The 14,030-nt window shown below is 35.6% G+C and overlaps 2 protein-coding genes across 2 annotated transcripts; one reads left to right on the top strand and one right to left on the bottom strand.

Annotated features, from left to right (window-relative positions):
- Positions 1–792: 792 nt before the first annotated feature.
- Positions 793–5,110, top strand: LOC130827901 (uncharacterized). The gene is made up of 3 exons (XM_057693796.1): positions 793–999; positions 1,171–1,359; positions 3,985–5,110. Exons 1-3 carry the CDS (start codon positions 957–959, stop codon positions 4,293–4,295), a joined length of 543 nt encoding a protein of 180 aa, XP_057549779.1. The 5' UTR covers positions 793–956; the 3' UTR covers positions 4,296–5,110.
- Positions 5,111–5,259: 149 nt separating this feature from the next.
- LOC130827900 (3-ketoacyl-CoA thiolase 2, peroxisomal) lies at positions 5,260–13,815 on the bottom strand. The gene is made up of 14 exons (XM_057693795.1): positions 13,606–13,815; positions 11,140–11,216; positions 10,958–11,042; positions 10,422–10,548; positions 9,404–9,502; positions 9,179–9,246; positions 8,955–9,062; positions 8,795–8,872; positions 8,378–8,510; positions 8,200–8,296; positions 6,902–7,025; positions 6,675–6,783; positions 5,752–5,835; positions 5,260–5,633 (listed from the first exon to the last, which is right to left on the bottom strand). The coding sequence occupies exons 1-14, from the start codon at positions 13,693–13,695 to the stop codon at positions 5,521–5,523; spliced, it is 1,392 nt and encodes a 463-aa protein (XP_057549778.1). The 5' UTR covers positions 13,696–13,815; the 3' UTR covers positions 5,260–5,520.
- Positions 13,816–14,030: the final 215 nt, after the last annotated feature.

Below are 14,030 nucleotides of genomic sequence, written 5' to 3'. Positions count from 1 at the left end.
TTAAAAAAAAGTAAAAATTATAAAAGACAATTTTATAAATATAATCAATTTTTATCCAACTCTTTTATCTATTTTTATGGACATAAAATATTTTGTTATGAATGGTATGTGTGACTTGAGTATGTGGAAAGTATTCATGAGGAATTATGGGTGTTAATGAAGATTAATGAAGAAGAAGAAGGGACTTGATTTATGATAGCTCGATCAGAATTCTGACAGAGGAATCAGAGAGGTCGCTCGACCTACCCGCTCGACCGAGCGAGCCATATTGGTAGGTCGAGCGGTCTGACAGAATCCTCTAGAATGCTGCTGATTCTCGCTCGACCAAGCGAACTCCCTGTTTTGGTCGAGCGGATGTTCTGACATGCATGGAATGCTAGTTTTCGACCTTTCAAGTTGAGTTATTTCATATTATTCATTACTCAATATTAACTATGTATTCAAGTGAGCTATTGATATTCTAGTATCTAGTACTATAAATAGGGCTCTCATACTCACACATCAAACACATCAAACACAACCCTTAAGCCAAACACATAGCCTTTTGTTTTCATCTCTTTCTCAATTGTAATTCTTCATTTAGAAGTGTTGTTTATACTCTTTTGATATAATCATATAATATAAACAGAAACTACACACCACGAAGGACGTAGCCATCATTGGGTGAACCTCCTTAAATCCTTGTGTATCTTTTGTTTGTTTATATTGTCAAACATTATTTTATTCATTGTTATTTATATTGTTCTTGACGTCGTAATAGCTTGGCAAACATTTTCATATTTATTTTCAAAATCTCACTCCAAGTCTTGTCCCAAGATTTCATCCAAAGTGTGTAATTTCCACTGCCAAATACCCCCTAAGAGTATTCAACAAGAAAAGAACCTCCATTTCTACCTTATAGTAGAAAGATAAAGCTAAATTAAGCAGCAAGCAGTGAATTCAATCAACCAAAAACGATGAGCGAAGCTCCCAAGCTGTATGTTCATAAACCCAAGAAAGGTATCTACTCTTTTCTTCCCACCCATTTACTATTTCTAAATCCAGCTAAATTCCAATTATCATTCACAAATGACAATGATTGATACCCACTAATTCATCAACTTGTTCTTCTTGTTTGTTCTTTAATAAATTTGGTTTATTGGGTGTCTTTATTTTGATCGTTGAAAACAGCCCAGATGAAGCAATCAAAAGTTATGGAAGCTCAACCATCATCATCAACAGTAACACCTCCACCTTCTTCGTCAACGGGAAATGGTTATGTTGGAGCTTCTCAGCCTCCAGAGGTTCCAAAACAGCCATTTTCGAGGCGATATAAGTTCTTGGTGCCTCTTGTTTTGACTGTCAATCTTGCTGTCGGAGGTTCGTTTCTCTTGGTGTTATTTGAAATTATTAGGTTTGACTTTTTTTTTGTTTTTTATATTTTTTTGGTGAAATGAATGTTTGGATGCAATTTATAAATGGGTTTTGAGGATGTGATCAGTCTGGATGAAAATGATAATTTTTTGCTGATCAAGCTAAAATTGTGAAATGGATTGGTTTAGGGTTTTTTGCTCTTGAAATTAGTATAATAATATGGGTAATTGCTTACAGAATGTTTTTTGGTGATTAGATTTAGAAGGTTCATTGAAGAAATTGTGTGATTGCAAAGTGATTGCTTTACAATTTAATTTGCTTTGGGTAGCAAGGACATAGCGGGCGGATTTCGGGTCTATAGTTATTAGATAGGTATGTAGAGATTTGGGTTGGAGCTGGAGGCATTGAGATTAATAGAGTTTGTTATGTATTGATAAGATTAAGTATACCTAATAGGCTAATACCGATCTATATATAATACAAGGGAAACACTTCACTCCAAGGGCCTTAGGATGACGGATCGGTAAAAACATTTCACCTAATATTTGTTGAATGCACGGTTGATTTCTCTTGAATATTCCGTCTTTTGAAATTTGAACTTACAGCGTATTGCGTATGTCTTTACATAATTTTGATGTGGAATAGAAAACTAGTGAGCGAGGATTGTGATGTTGCGCCCTCTCTTTCTAGTTGTGTTTTGGGACCCTACAACGAGAAGTTTCAAATTGCAATGTGCTCCACGCTATCTACAGAGTTCAGGGTTTCAACTGTCAAATGATGTAATTTGCTTTATTCTTTCACAAGGGTTAGGCTAGATACCTTCACGCTCCACCCCTCCATAGTCCATGCTCCTGTCATTGTTTATAGATAAAAAAATTTCACTTTTCTTGTGCCCCAAAGAAGTAAATTCTTTTGACCCATTTTACCCCATAATGTTGAAATTAAGGTTTTGTCATTGTTGTTGTTGTTACCCATTTCAAGGCAATTAGAGCATTCAGGTTATGATTTGGCTTTTCTATCGACAATCAAGATATGGGTTGAGAATTTTTTCGGATAATATTTTCCGTTGTTCAAAATTGTCTATGTGATGGATCACAAAACAGAGTTAAATTTCAGAAGCTGAGTGTAATATTACTGTAGTAATAGTTAGAGGCGAAGTATATAAGCTACAAAAACAAAATTTGAAAGGACACACCATTCATCATATTCTGCAAATTGACTGAAGTTTTCTGTGTTATCTTAGTCCCTCTGCCCCAACACGATGTTCCTCCTTAGATTATTCTTGCAACTCTTTGCATAAACTAAACAAAGTTAATTTTTTATACAAGAAACTCAACCCTTGTTCCTGCACTTGCTGGATGGCCGCCTTTTATACCAGCTGTTTTGCAGGCACCTTTAGGGGGTGTGTTTGGTATCAACAATTTAGAGCTGGAAACGAAATTTAATCAATGGTATCCATTTCATTTTGTAAGCACCTTAGCACTTTTAGTTCAATTCAGTTAGTTCAGCTCCACTCTATTCATTTTCAGCTTAACACATCACTTCCACTCTCACATTTTCACTATTTTTCAGTCAGAAAAGTATGCAATTTGGTCACAGATTTAGCTATTAGTAGCCATTGAGGGGTTGTTTCCAAGATATTTGCCCTTCATTTTGAAATGATGATTATTTTAATGTATGTCATTTTGTTTTTTTTCCCGGATAAGTAGTTAAAATCATAAAATTATTGAAATTGTGATTTATTTTCCCTCACGATTTAGTGATGTATTAGAGAAAAAAATGATACAATGATTATAAAGTACACTGATAAGTTGATGTTTAGTTTTTAAGTCAAGACTGTTATTTTACTGTAAGTTGGAGGGGAGTAGTTAACTTTCTTCATTTACCGTTTTGAACTTTTGCGAATCATCCCATATTTAAGGAATTTGATGTGAATTACTTTTCAAAACACTTCTAATCGCAAGAAGGTGTTTAATATAGAGCAGAGAACAATTCTCAGCCCAATTCTTGTGATAGCATCCACTTGATGTTGCATAACTTGATCTTGTCAAGCAGATTTTTCTTCAATTTCTGATAATTTGCTATCATCATCATCATCGTCATCGTCATCGTCATCATCATCGTTGTCATCCAATACATCCCGCTCATAAAAGTTATGATCAGGGAGACAGGGCTGGGAAGGGATGGAAGACGATAGGCTATGCACTTATCAAAAGAGATAAGGAGGTTACGGCCAATAAGACCCTCAGCTCGAGAAGACCTTCACATGAAAACAAAAGACCCATAACAGCTTGCTCACTTCCATCCCTGCCCCTCACAACTTTATAATTGATCAAGACCTGCAAATGAAATCAAAGATGATAATTTCGCTATGTACTCTCTAATATATGCCTAAACAGCTTGCTCACTTCCCTGCCCCTCGCATCTTGTTTTGAAAAGGTTATGAAACGTGATGGGAGCAATCGTGTGTTGAGTTTGTGTTAGACAGAAAAATGCTTGGTATGATATTAAGTATCTCCGACATTTTAATCCTGCCTTTCGTAAATAATGCTGCTCTAAGTGTTTGTGCTGCTATATTCGCCTCAAGCTATTCTGCCTATCGATCTTAATAGTTGTCTTTTTGTTTTAAAGCTTATCTGCTCATGCGGACAAAGAAGAAAGATATAGTACTTGAGGAAGAAACAACTGATGCGGCTCCCACTTCCACTTCCGTTCCCACTCCGTCACCAACTACTAGTGATATTGTCGAGAGCCTGCCTGTAACTCCACTTACACGAGTGCAAGAACCCATCCCAGAGCAGCAACAAAGGGAACTTTTCAAGTGGATGCTAGACGAGAAGAGGAAGATCAACACCAAAGACCCTGAAGAGAAGAAGCGAATCGATGAAGAAAAAGCCATCCTCAAGCAATTTATCCGAGCCAAATCCATCCCAAGCATCTAAACCCTTGTATACATACAAACAGATACCAAAAGTCTCGTTTTTCTTCACTCGCGTTTCTTTATGGTGCACAATAGATTTACAAGTTTCAATTATTTTTACACACTGTACTTCTTTTGCAAATTGCAATTGATGTGTGAAGGCGGAAGGAGAAACTTGTGGATGTTACCACTTGTTCACCCTTTACAAGTTTACAACGATTTGTGTTACGCGAAGGAGATCCTCCTGTTATTTTCGTCTTATGATTTGTGGCCTTAGATCATTGTGCCTGGGAAAGGTATATGGTAGGAAAAGAAATTTTACATTCTTGTTTAGACAAAGTTATATGAATATACTATGATGGCATGTAGACTAGTGTTTAAATCCAGTAGTATGGGCCAATTAGTCAATCTCTAGATAACTTGGTAAGTTGCCTCCTTGTGACTTATAAACACTTACATTTTGTAAAGCCATGAAAGCCATATTTCAAACAACACTAATTCTCTATTGAGGTTGTCTCACCGTGAGATAAAATTTAATTAGATTAGTCCAAACTATTAAAAAAAAACTGCTTCATGTGCATGTGGGAATTCATATTTCATTGTTTTTTTAAATGTTTTTTTTACTAATATGCTTTTTGAACGGACCAGTTTTATGATGAGACAGTCTCATACAAGGCTGGCTGAACAAACAAAAGTAAACCCTATGGTGAAACAAGATTGAAAAAGACTCAAGTTTTGTTAATCCTATGAGACACTATAGTCCATAGTCCATACTACTTACTCGTGGTCCTAAAATTTACTTTCCACCCATGGATCAAGTTGAGAACAACTCACAATAATGGCTTGACTTGAGTCAAGCTTCGACCAAGCCATTCTCTAGTTAATTAGTACCCAATCCAAATGCGATGGAAGAAGCAAGGAGGGTCGCTAACAAACCCTTAAAATTGGCTATAAAAAAAAAAGACAATTTTGGATTTTGGATTCAATTTGAATGAATAATAGGAAAATTTAGTATTTTCCCTTTATTTTGATAATCTAAAAATATTCAACATATCAAATTCTATAATCTTCTGCAATACATTCCACATTTGAGCAGCAGAAACTACTCGAATAATCCACTTTCTATTCTAATGTAGATCATATGGTAAGAAAACAGTTTAAAGGATGTAAGGTTATACACTTTGGAACACAATTGATAGCAATGTTTATATCATAGAAGACTTGTCACCAAATGTTGCAATTCCAAATCATATTTTAGCATCTTTGGAGAGGTGTGCATGCGTTTCGACCTTACGTGCGTTGCATAGCTCATCGGTAGTATCCCCCCTCTCAAACACAGCTGCGGCACCCATGCCAGTGCCTGAAGTACGAAAATTTCGATTAGATTGTACATGAAATAACTACACTTGTAAGTTTTGGTTTGTAATAGCATGGCTTCTAATATCAACAACGAAGGAGATGGGGACAAGATTCCATACCTATGCACATTGATACAACCCCAAATCGGCAGTCTTTGCCACGACGCTTCATCTCGTGCAGCAATGTAGCAACACAACGTGCACCTAGAACAAACCATAAACTACTATAAGAACCTGTTCACTCAAGTGTTTTGTCTGAAACGTATTGCTTTCCATTAGAATAGAGAACGAGAGATGACTCTCCAAATAGTATTAATCATCCAATCAGAACGATCTTCGAACCCACGTCTTTGAGATCGTTGTCCAACATTATAAAACAGTAAATAATAGCCTCAAAAGATTTGTGACGTACAAATTTACTTGGTGATTCTAAAAAAACACCTGGAAATCCAGTGTTCATTTCAAACTCACATCAAACCTTTAATTTTCGAGCAAAACATTTTCTCAAGTTGAAAAGTGTTTCTAAAGAGTTGGGAAAATGTTTTCCTTCGCATTTCCGCTTCCTCTGCTATACCCCTTGCCTTTTCCCTCCTTGACCTATTTATTTCCATCCTTTCTGCTACCTTTATTTTTTTCTTTCTTCAAAAAACCAACATGTCATTATCCAATGCCAAGTGACTCTCACCTTTGAGGGGGTTGGAGGTACATAATTTTACCTTATAATACAAAGAGGTTATTTTTCGAACAACCCTTGGGGTGTGAAAATCATCACCAACATATAAATAAGAATTGGAATTGCAAATAATTTTACAAGTCATTTTTTAATTATAGTCTATATAATCTGAAACCAAAAAACTATAAATTTTTAGCTCCATCAACAATGAATATTTCTTTCTTCAAGGAACCAAGCAAAAAAGTCACGTTTGAACATGATCACCTAGAAACCAAAATTCAGATCAAAATGTTCTACGATCAACCAAACATAGCAGAGAAAGTGGGAATGAAGTTGAAGGTCGCAAAGCAACATATAATAACATCAGTACCTGTTGCACCCAGAGGATGACCTATTGCCATTGCCCCTCCGTTTACATTGATCTTTTCGGGATCGAGATCCAACTTCTTTTGACAATACACAAACTGAGAGGCGAATGCCTGTAAAATCAAGATGAATATCATTTACTGAATCACATCTAATGTAAAAGAGGCATAACACAGATAAAATCCAACAAACACCATAATTTGCTTCACAAATGCCAAATTCAATGCTCACTTCATTAATTTCAAAGAGATCAATGTCATCAAGCTCTAAGCCAGCAGATTTGACAGCAGCTGGGATTGCAACAGCTGGGCCAACTCCCATGATAGCAGGGTCAACTCCAACTGCAGCAAAAGTTCTGCACAAAACAAAAGTTCGATGTCGCTACAAAATTTGAAAATCAAGAAAGATCTAATACCATAGGAATCTCAGAACAGAATAAGAAAATCAGCAAACTCTCAGAAAATAAAGAGAAGATTTATATTGCATCATGGATATTCTTAGTTGATCAAGCATTAATATCATAGTTTACACCTACCCTATCGCTCTTGAAATGTTTTGCTAAATCTGATATAGTATAAAGACATTGCCAAAGAAAAAGAGGAGCACTAAGCAAAAGCATGAACAACAACTATTAAAAATCCCTTAATTCCAAACGATGATGGCTAGGAAAGAAAACAGCAATTGAAAATATATCCTTTGCTATACTGAACAAGTGCAATCATGTTAGATGCAAGAATGAGCAAAAGATGTATAGAAAAGCTTCCAAGTCTTAAATTCCACCACAAAATATATGAAATGCCGTCACATACTTGATTATGAATTTATCGAGTTGTGTCATGATACCAACATGTTTGAATAGGACTTTACCACTTAAGCAAGGAGGGCGAGGGTGATAAAATAAGGGGCTATGGAAGGGAGACAAAAGTTGGGCAAGAAGGATAGGAGGTAATCAGAGAGGAAAGTGTTTATATTTCCTAATTTGGTTAACAACTTGATTGAGTACAGAAAACAGTGGCAGGGAAAGGAATCAAAGAGAAATTTCCTCCATTTTTCATTAAACAATCTCTTCGAAGTAGAAAAGAGTTGGATGAAAAATATAAGTCGTGCTCCAATGCCTCCAATTACAGTTGCTAATGTCTTTTTGAGTTTAATAATAAGTTCAGACGTTTTTAGACTCCCTGTTCGCTACCATCACCAGCAATGCCAACAGGATGCCCATGATTAAACCAATAACATCAGGTTGTAGAGAGTTAGAACATATGTAAGTAACAAGACTCATCAACGAGGAAGTCCTTATTCTCTCATGATGATTCCAAGCTTAAAACAAGCTTGAACAATAAAGCAACCTACTTACGTTTCAACTCTTGCAATTGTCAATTTCCCTCCGTTCCTTCCACCTAAATGGATATCCAAAAACCGAAAATAATACCCCTCGTCCCACCCAAATCTTTTAATTCAAACCCGTAAGTGAGCAGTTAGGAAAAGAAGATCAGAAGATATGATATTTAGAAGTTTAATCATAGTAATACCTAAACACGCCAAGAATAGGGATCCCTTTACGCATTGCGACACTTCTCTTCATCAGGAGAACAGCTCCAGCACCATCCGTCACCTGGCTAGAGTTTCCTACAGCATGAACAGAAAGAAGATGATTTAAACAACTGATCTACAAAGATAATTTAGAATAATTTCTGTATCTCCATATACCTGCAGTAGTTGTCCCACTCTTCTTGAAAACAGGCTTCAATTTCGCCAGGTTTGCAACAGTTGTGTTCGGCCGGATCCCATCATCCACAGTAACTGTAATAGGCTTCTCATCTCCGGTTTTAGGATCAACAATCTACGGTGGAAACAATTCAAAGTCAACAAACCCACTGACGGCATGACATAATAGATTATGTTACTCAAACTCTTCATTTCACCTTAGCTCCATGTAGAATCCTCAATACTCAGACGTGGGCATTTAAAGTTTGAACTTATTTTGAGCATAAACATTGAAAATTTTCATGAGAACTCTTAATCTCACCCTTGCGGTGAGAACCCGACACATGTCACTGATTCCAAGTGACATAATTGACAAATGAGACACAAATGGCCAAAAGACATAGCTAGTGAATAAAATACCTTTGTGTGTACTGGTATGATTTCATCTTTAAATTTACCAGCGGCGGTGGCAGCAGCAGCCTTCCTGTGAGACTCCACCTAACATGTCAAAACTCAACTGAATCAATAGTCAAGTCCAAGCCACCAATTCGAAATGACAGATGAATTTCATGTAACTTACGGCTGCTTGATCCTGCTCTTCTCTTGACACACCAAAACGCTCTGCAACATTTTCTGAAGTCACACCCATAGGAAGAAGACAATCTTGGGCTTTCACAAAATCTTTTACCTACCACAGCAATGAAAATATATCAAGATCTACGTAGCCTATAAAAGAAACTTCTCTATGCTACATGCAGGTGGAGAAACATGTATATGTCATCATAGAGAGGATATAAATCTTACTCTGGGATTCACAGTTCCATCAAACGCCATTTGGTTTATTGTCATGCACTCTAATCCAGCACCAATTCCTGCAATTGGAAAGCACAATTACTATAAAGTACAAAGTAGGATTAAACATAAATCAGTACCAATCCCTCAGCCGTAAATGTTCACTCTAATTTCATTCTGGAGAGGGTTGAGTTTTGTTAATTGCAATTCAACACCAAATTGAGAATTGGTCCTTACCAATATCATAAAATCCAGCCTTAATGGCTGCTGCTACATCAGCAACAGCCTGAAGTCCTGAAGAACATTGCCTGTTTACAGTTCTTAAAGGAACGGTTTCTGTAAAAAAATAGACAAAAATATTAGTAAGAATCATTGGTACATATATCCTAGTTGCCTAAGTATTGGCAAAGTCCATTTTAATCTACCCAAAATTATATGCCAATTTTTCAATGTTTAAAGTGAATCTTAAAACATAATAATAATAATGTTGTGGCATTACTTGTATCTAAAAGTTTTCCCCATTTCTGTATAGGGTTATTACTAAATATTTGCCTCATTACATTTTTTCCCACAAGGCCCCATACTCCCATCACTTTACTCTCCTGTTTCTCATAAACTATAAAAGCGCCTACGAACTTTCCACCACCTACACAATTTAACTCATTAAATGTAATCTAAAGTAACTGGTAGAAACTACAAACTTTTTCTTTTGGGTTGAGAAACTACGAATATTTTAAAAATAAGAGTGGTATTATAACAACAAAAAAATACAATCCCAAAGCCTTGATCCCCGGTCAGAAGGGATTGGATGCATGAACAAGATTTCTTGATTGTCTAGAAACATTCTCTTTGAGGAAGACGGGGAAGGTTAAAGAAAGTTAGATGAGGGAAGCAAAGGGTTTAAAGATTTTAGATTTGCAGAGCGTGGAACAATCAATTAGAAAAAGAACCCGTCTCAAAGGTTAGGTGGTCTATAATGTAAGAATGGAGGGAGATGTTCATAGGTATGCCTCGTAACAAGTATCTTCAGTTAAGCTCCATGAAATTAATACAAGAAACTAAAGTTGTTTAGTGACAGGATTGCCATGATACAAAAATGAAAAAAAGAATGAGCAATGTTATTCTAAAGTTAAGTATCAAGACTGAAACACATGAATACACACAAGATCTTTGTGATAATTTCTCTAGTACTAGGACACTTTCCAATCTAAACCGCAGGAGATTCTTGTCATTGAATAGAAGAGAAGAGACCAACCTGGGAAACCTGCATAAAATGCTGCGTTCCTGCACTCCATGGCTCTCTGAGAGCCTGGGGCCAAGACAGTTCCCACAACAATATCCCCAACTTCACCAGGATTCAGATTTGTTTTCTCTATCAAGGCCTACAGTCAATGTACAAAAAGAGGACATAAACAAAAATATATTAAATTACAGGAAAGATATGTTTGCAGATTTGATCATTATGAGAGAAGACGTATAAATGAGAAAGTCAGTGGACTGCAAAGACTAGCGAACTTGTCATGTTTGAGCTTACAAATATTAAGATGTCAAGAGAACAGCAAAGACACGTGCAAAAGCAGAGATGATTTCTGTTCCACTAACGCAAACTCAAATAATTCTAAAGTCCGCATGTTCAATCATTCTGAAAGTCACTTTAAAACTCAATTGTATACACATCATATCATATCCGCAAGCCCCTCCATGTTTACAATTTTTACAAGCCATCTTTGTGAAAAATATTCATTAAGTCATTTATTAGCAAAAATTGTGAAGCGTGAGGCGTGAGCATACTTTCAAAACTGTAGCAAGAAGATCATCAGGAAATGTATCCTTAAAACCACCTCGTTTTGCTTTGCAAAGTGGAGTACGGTATGCACTGCAGAAACAGAAGTATGTAACTCAGTAATGAACTAATTTTTATATCCTACGTAATTAAAATGAGAAATTACGGCAGCCAGACATTGGCAACTTACGCTACTATGACAACATCATCACCAAAAGCACTGGTTCTGTAATAAGCAGCTGAATCCCCAGCTGCACAATTAGATGCCTATAGTGATCACCATTCACAACAACCAAGGAATATGTGAGGGAGAGTACCAAGAAGTGAAACTTCAACCTCATGCACTAAAAGCATACATAGATTGCATTACAAGAAGATACATTCTCATTCTGATAAATAGAGTTTGCTTTTCAAAGCACCTTTGAAGTACATATAAGCAGCAGCAACAAACTAGAGTTTCCGAAACATAAGAATAAAAAATACGCAAATAAACTTGTAAGACCACAAAGAACATGTGATCAGTGTACTTACCAGCTCAAAAATTAAAAGAAGTTACCATTCCATTGACCTCAACCGCCTATTCCAAGTCATTTGGGAAATTCAAAGAACTGACAACTCTTGGAAGTAATTGGCTTGGATATAATGGGTATGATGATGATGATAATGTGAAGCCATTTTATTCTCATTTCGTCCCATTAAGGTATAATGATTATAATAATAAATCCATGAACAAATATGTATCTGATATGTGTCAAACAATGGTGCATTAACATTAAGAGGGTTCCAACCCCTAAAATTCCCCTAGATTTTTCTTAAAATTTCAACATTGCAAAATCTACTATAACCAAGAACTAAAATCCTACAAAATAGAACTAAAAAACCGATGGAAAATAAAAATCCTACTAAGGTGAGCAAGAAAATCATAAGACCATATCATTAAACATAGAATAAGAAAAGTGTAATTAATCCAAGATTTGCCCAACAGTAGTCAACTAACTTGTGGATAAATTGGACACCCCCACTCAAGAAAAAAGGCATCTTTTTTTCCACCACATTTCCAACAATAGAAAGAAAATAGATAATATCACTAAGTGGTGAAAGCAGCCATCAAGGGTGAAAAATACAATAAGATCAAAAACGTGTTTTAAAAAATGCCAACATTCGACCTTGCTTTTCATGACTGATCCTCTAATACATAGGACTGTATTATCAATACCAAAGTCCTCAATGGAAACACTAAAGCCAATAAGATCCTCGAACAATAATAACACCGAACTAAATAAATTCTTAATTTTTTTTCGTGGGCAAATAAAGCCGAAATACCATTATTTTCAAAGTTTACCTACTTTTATCAAGTCATTTGGCTTTCAATGCTATGCAAGCACTCAATTATGGATGTCCTACAAGCGACATTTGCCTAATTGCTAACTTTAAACTTGTCAAGTATCATGAAAGCTCCAACATACTGCTTAAATCAGGTCTTGTCTTAGTTGGAACAAATACCATTTTTTCGGAAAAAAAACCTTAGCATAGTGTAAAAACAAAGGTCGCATTGCATCGCATTGTAAAGGTTTTCAAAATAAACAAACTGATTTCCGCATTTTAAAGGTGTAAAAAAAGGCATTTTAGGCCATATCAAGGGATGTCTTATGTTTTCAACAGATATTTAGTCGTTACGATAACTACATCCCTATATCACCGTTTCTTTACCTTGATCGCAACCGTTATTGCATTTTTACATTATGGTCCAAAGTTTGATTCTTACCTAGCCCTTCCCTTCCTTTAGCATACCCTATAATTCAAAAAATGAGATTAAAGAAAGGTATTTTAAAAAAATCTTTAAAAAGGAAAAGAAAAGTGATGATTGATTCCTCAAGCTCAAACTCAATACCAGTATCAACGATATCAAGCGCCTCTTTAGCAGAGAACCCTACGGAAGCTACATGATTAAACTTGAACTAATTGTCTTTAGCATCGAAGCATTTACATAACCCATCAATAAGGATGTATCAGCTTTCTTCGTTTTTTAGCGTCACCAAACAATAAACATCTGAATCCCTAACACAACTATAATTTCATACTAACTGCATACATGAGAAGGGATCGATTCTCCTTTCTGAAAACACTAACCCACCAACACAATCACCATTTTTTGTCCCCAAAAGCCAGCACATCACTCTAGACTTCATTTGACACCACATCCAAAACAGAAGTAATCAAATAAAAGGATTAAATCACAAAATTTAAGTTTCTGAATGGGTCTCAATTCCATCAAAAAAGTTTAACCCAGGCAGATCCCCAATTCCCCATTGACATTTAATCTGATTCAACCAAATAAGCTTACAAAAACCAATAATCCAATTTCAGCTCCACATACCATCTAAAATATTCAGAATCAATTTTCGCGCAACCAATCATAATGATCCATGATTAAATAATATAATAACATCTAACTAGACAATTATAACCTATTGCTCAAAAAAAAAAAAAGAAAGACAATTATAACCTAAAAACATATAAATGAAAACAATTCATTACTCGAAATCATCGTATCAAAAAAATAAATCCTACTATAAGCAAAATATAAAAAATAAACCAATTGAATAGATCAAAAAACCAAAAAATACCAGAAAAATGAAAAATTATTAGAACATACAGAAAGAAAAGCTTTATAATTGTGATTGGAAGAAGAAGGAGGACGGAGATGATCAAGAAGAATTTTTTGCCTGTTGATTGCTTTCTCCATTATTTTTTGTTCTGAGAAACTTGATGATCGAAGATAAGCTTGAGCAGAAAGATTGATGGAAAACAGATATTTATTTACGTAAACAAGTTAGACAGTAAGCAGAGGTGCATTCTGACTATTATATTTATATGGATTTGTCCTAATTTCGGCTCGATTTCGGATGGCTTTAGAGTTGACGGTATACAAACTCGATGAAATTTAGTTTTATGTTAGTCAACCTCTTTTCAATTGTTAGATGTTGAATTACCCGTGGATTACTTTTTTTCAACACTCCTCGTATGTGAATGTGAACCCATCTTTTTAACTGCGGCGGGAAGTCATTTCATTTAAACCGT

The sequence above is a fragment of the Amaranthus tricolor genome, chromosome 11, assembly GCF_026212465.1.
Source record: "Amaranthus tricolor cultivar Red isolate AtriRed21 chromosome 11, ASM2621246v1, whole genome shotgun sequence".
Taxonomy (NCBI): domain Eukaryota; kingdom Viridiplantae; phylum Streptophyta; class Magnoliopsida; order Caryophyllales; family Amaranthaceae; genus Amaranthus; species Amaranthus tricolor.
The sequence above is the reverse complement of the archived record's forward strand: the minus strand, read 5'-3'. Positions and strand labels throughout refer to the sequence as shown.

Coding starts and splice junctions, on each gene's coding strand:
- LOC130827901 (XM_057693796.1), top strand. CDS start 957: ATGAGCGAAGCTCCCAAGCTGTATGTTCATAAACCCAAGAAAG. Junction 1,000..1,170: donor TGTTCATAAACCCAAGAAAG/GTATCTACTCTT, acceptor CGTTGAAAACAG/CCCAGATGAAGCAATCAAAA. Junction 1,360..3,984: donor TGTCAATCTTGCTGTCGGAG/GTTCGTTTCTCT, acceptor TTTGTTTTAAAG/CTTATCTGCTCATGCGGACA.
- LOC130827900 (XM_057693795.1), bottom strand. CDS start 13,695: ATGGAGAAAGCAATCAACAGGCAAAAAATTCTTCTTGATCATCTCCGT. Junction 6,784..6,901: donor ATCTCTTTGAAATTAATGAA/GTGAGCATTGAA, acceptor TTGATTTTACAG/GCATTCGCCTCTCAGTTTGT. Junction 5,634..5,751: donor GGTTGTATCAATGTGCATAG/GTATGGAATCTT, acceptor TTCGTACTTCAG/GCACTGGCATGGGTGCCGCA.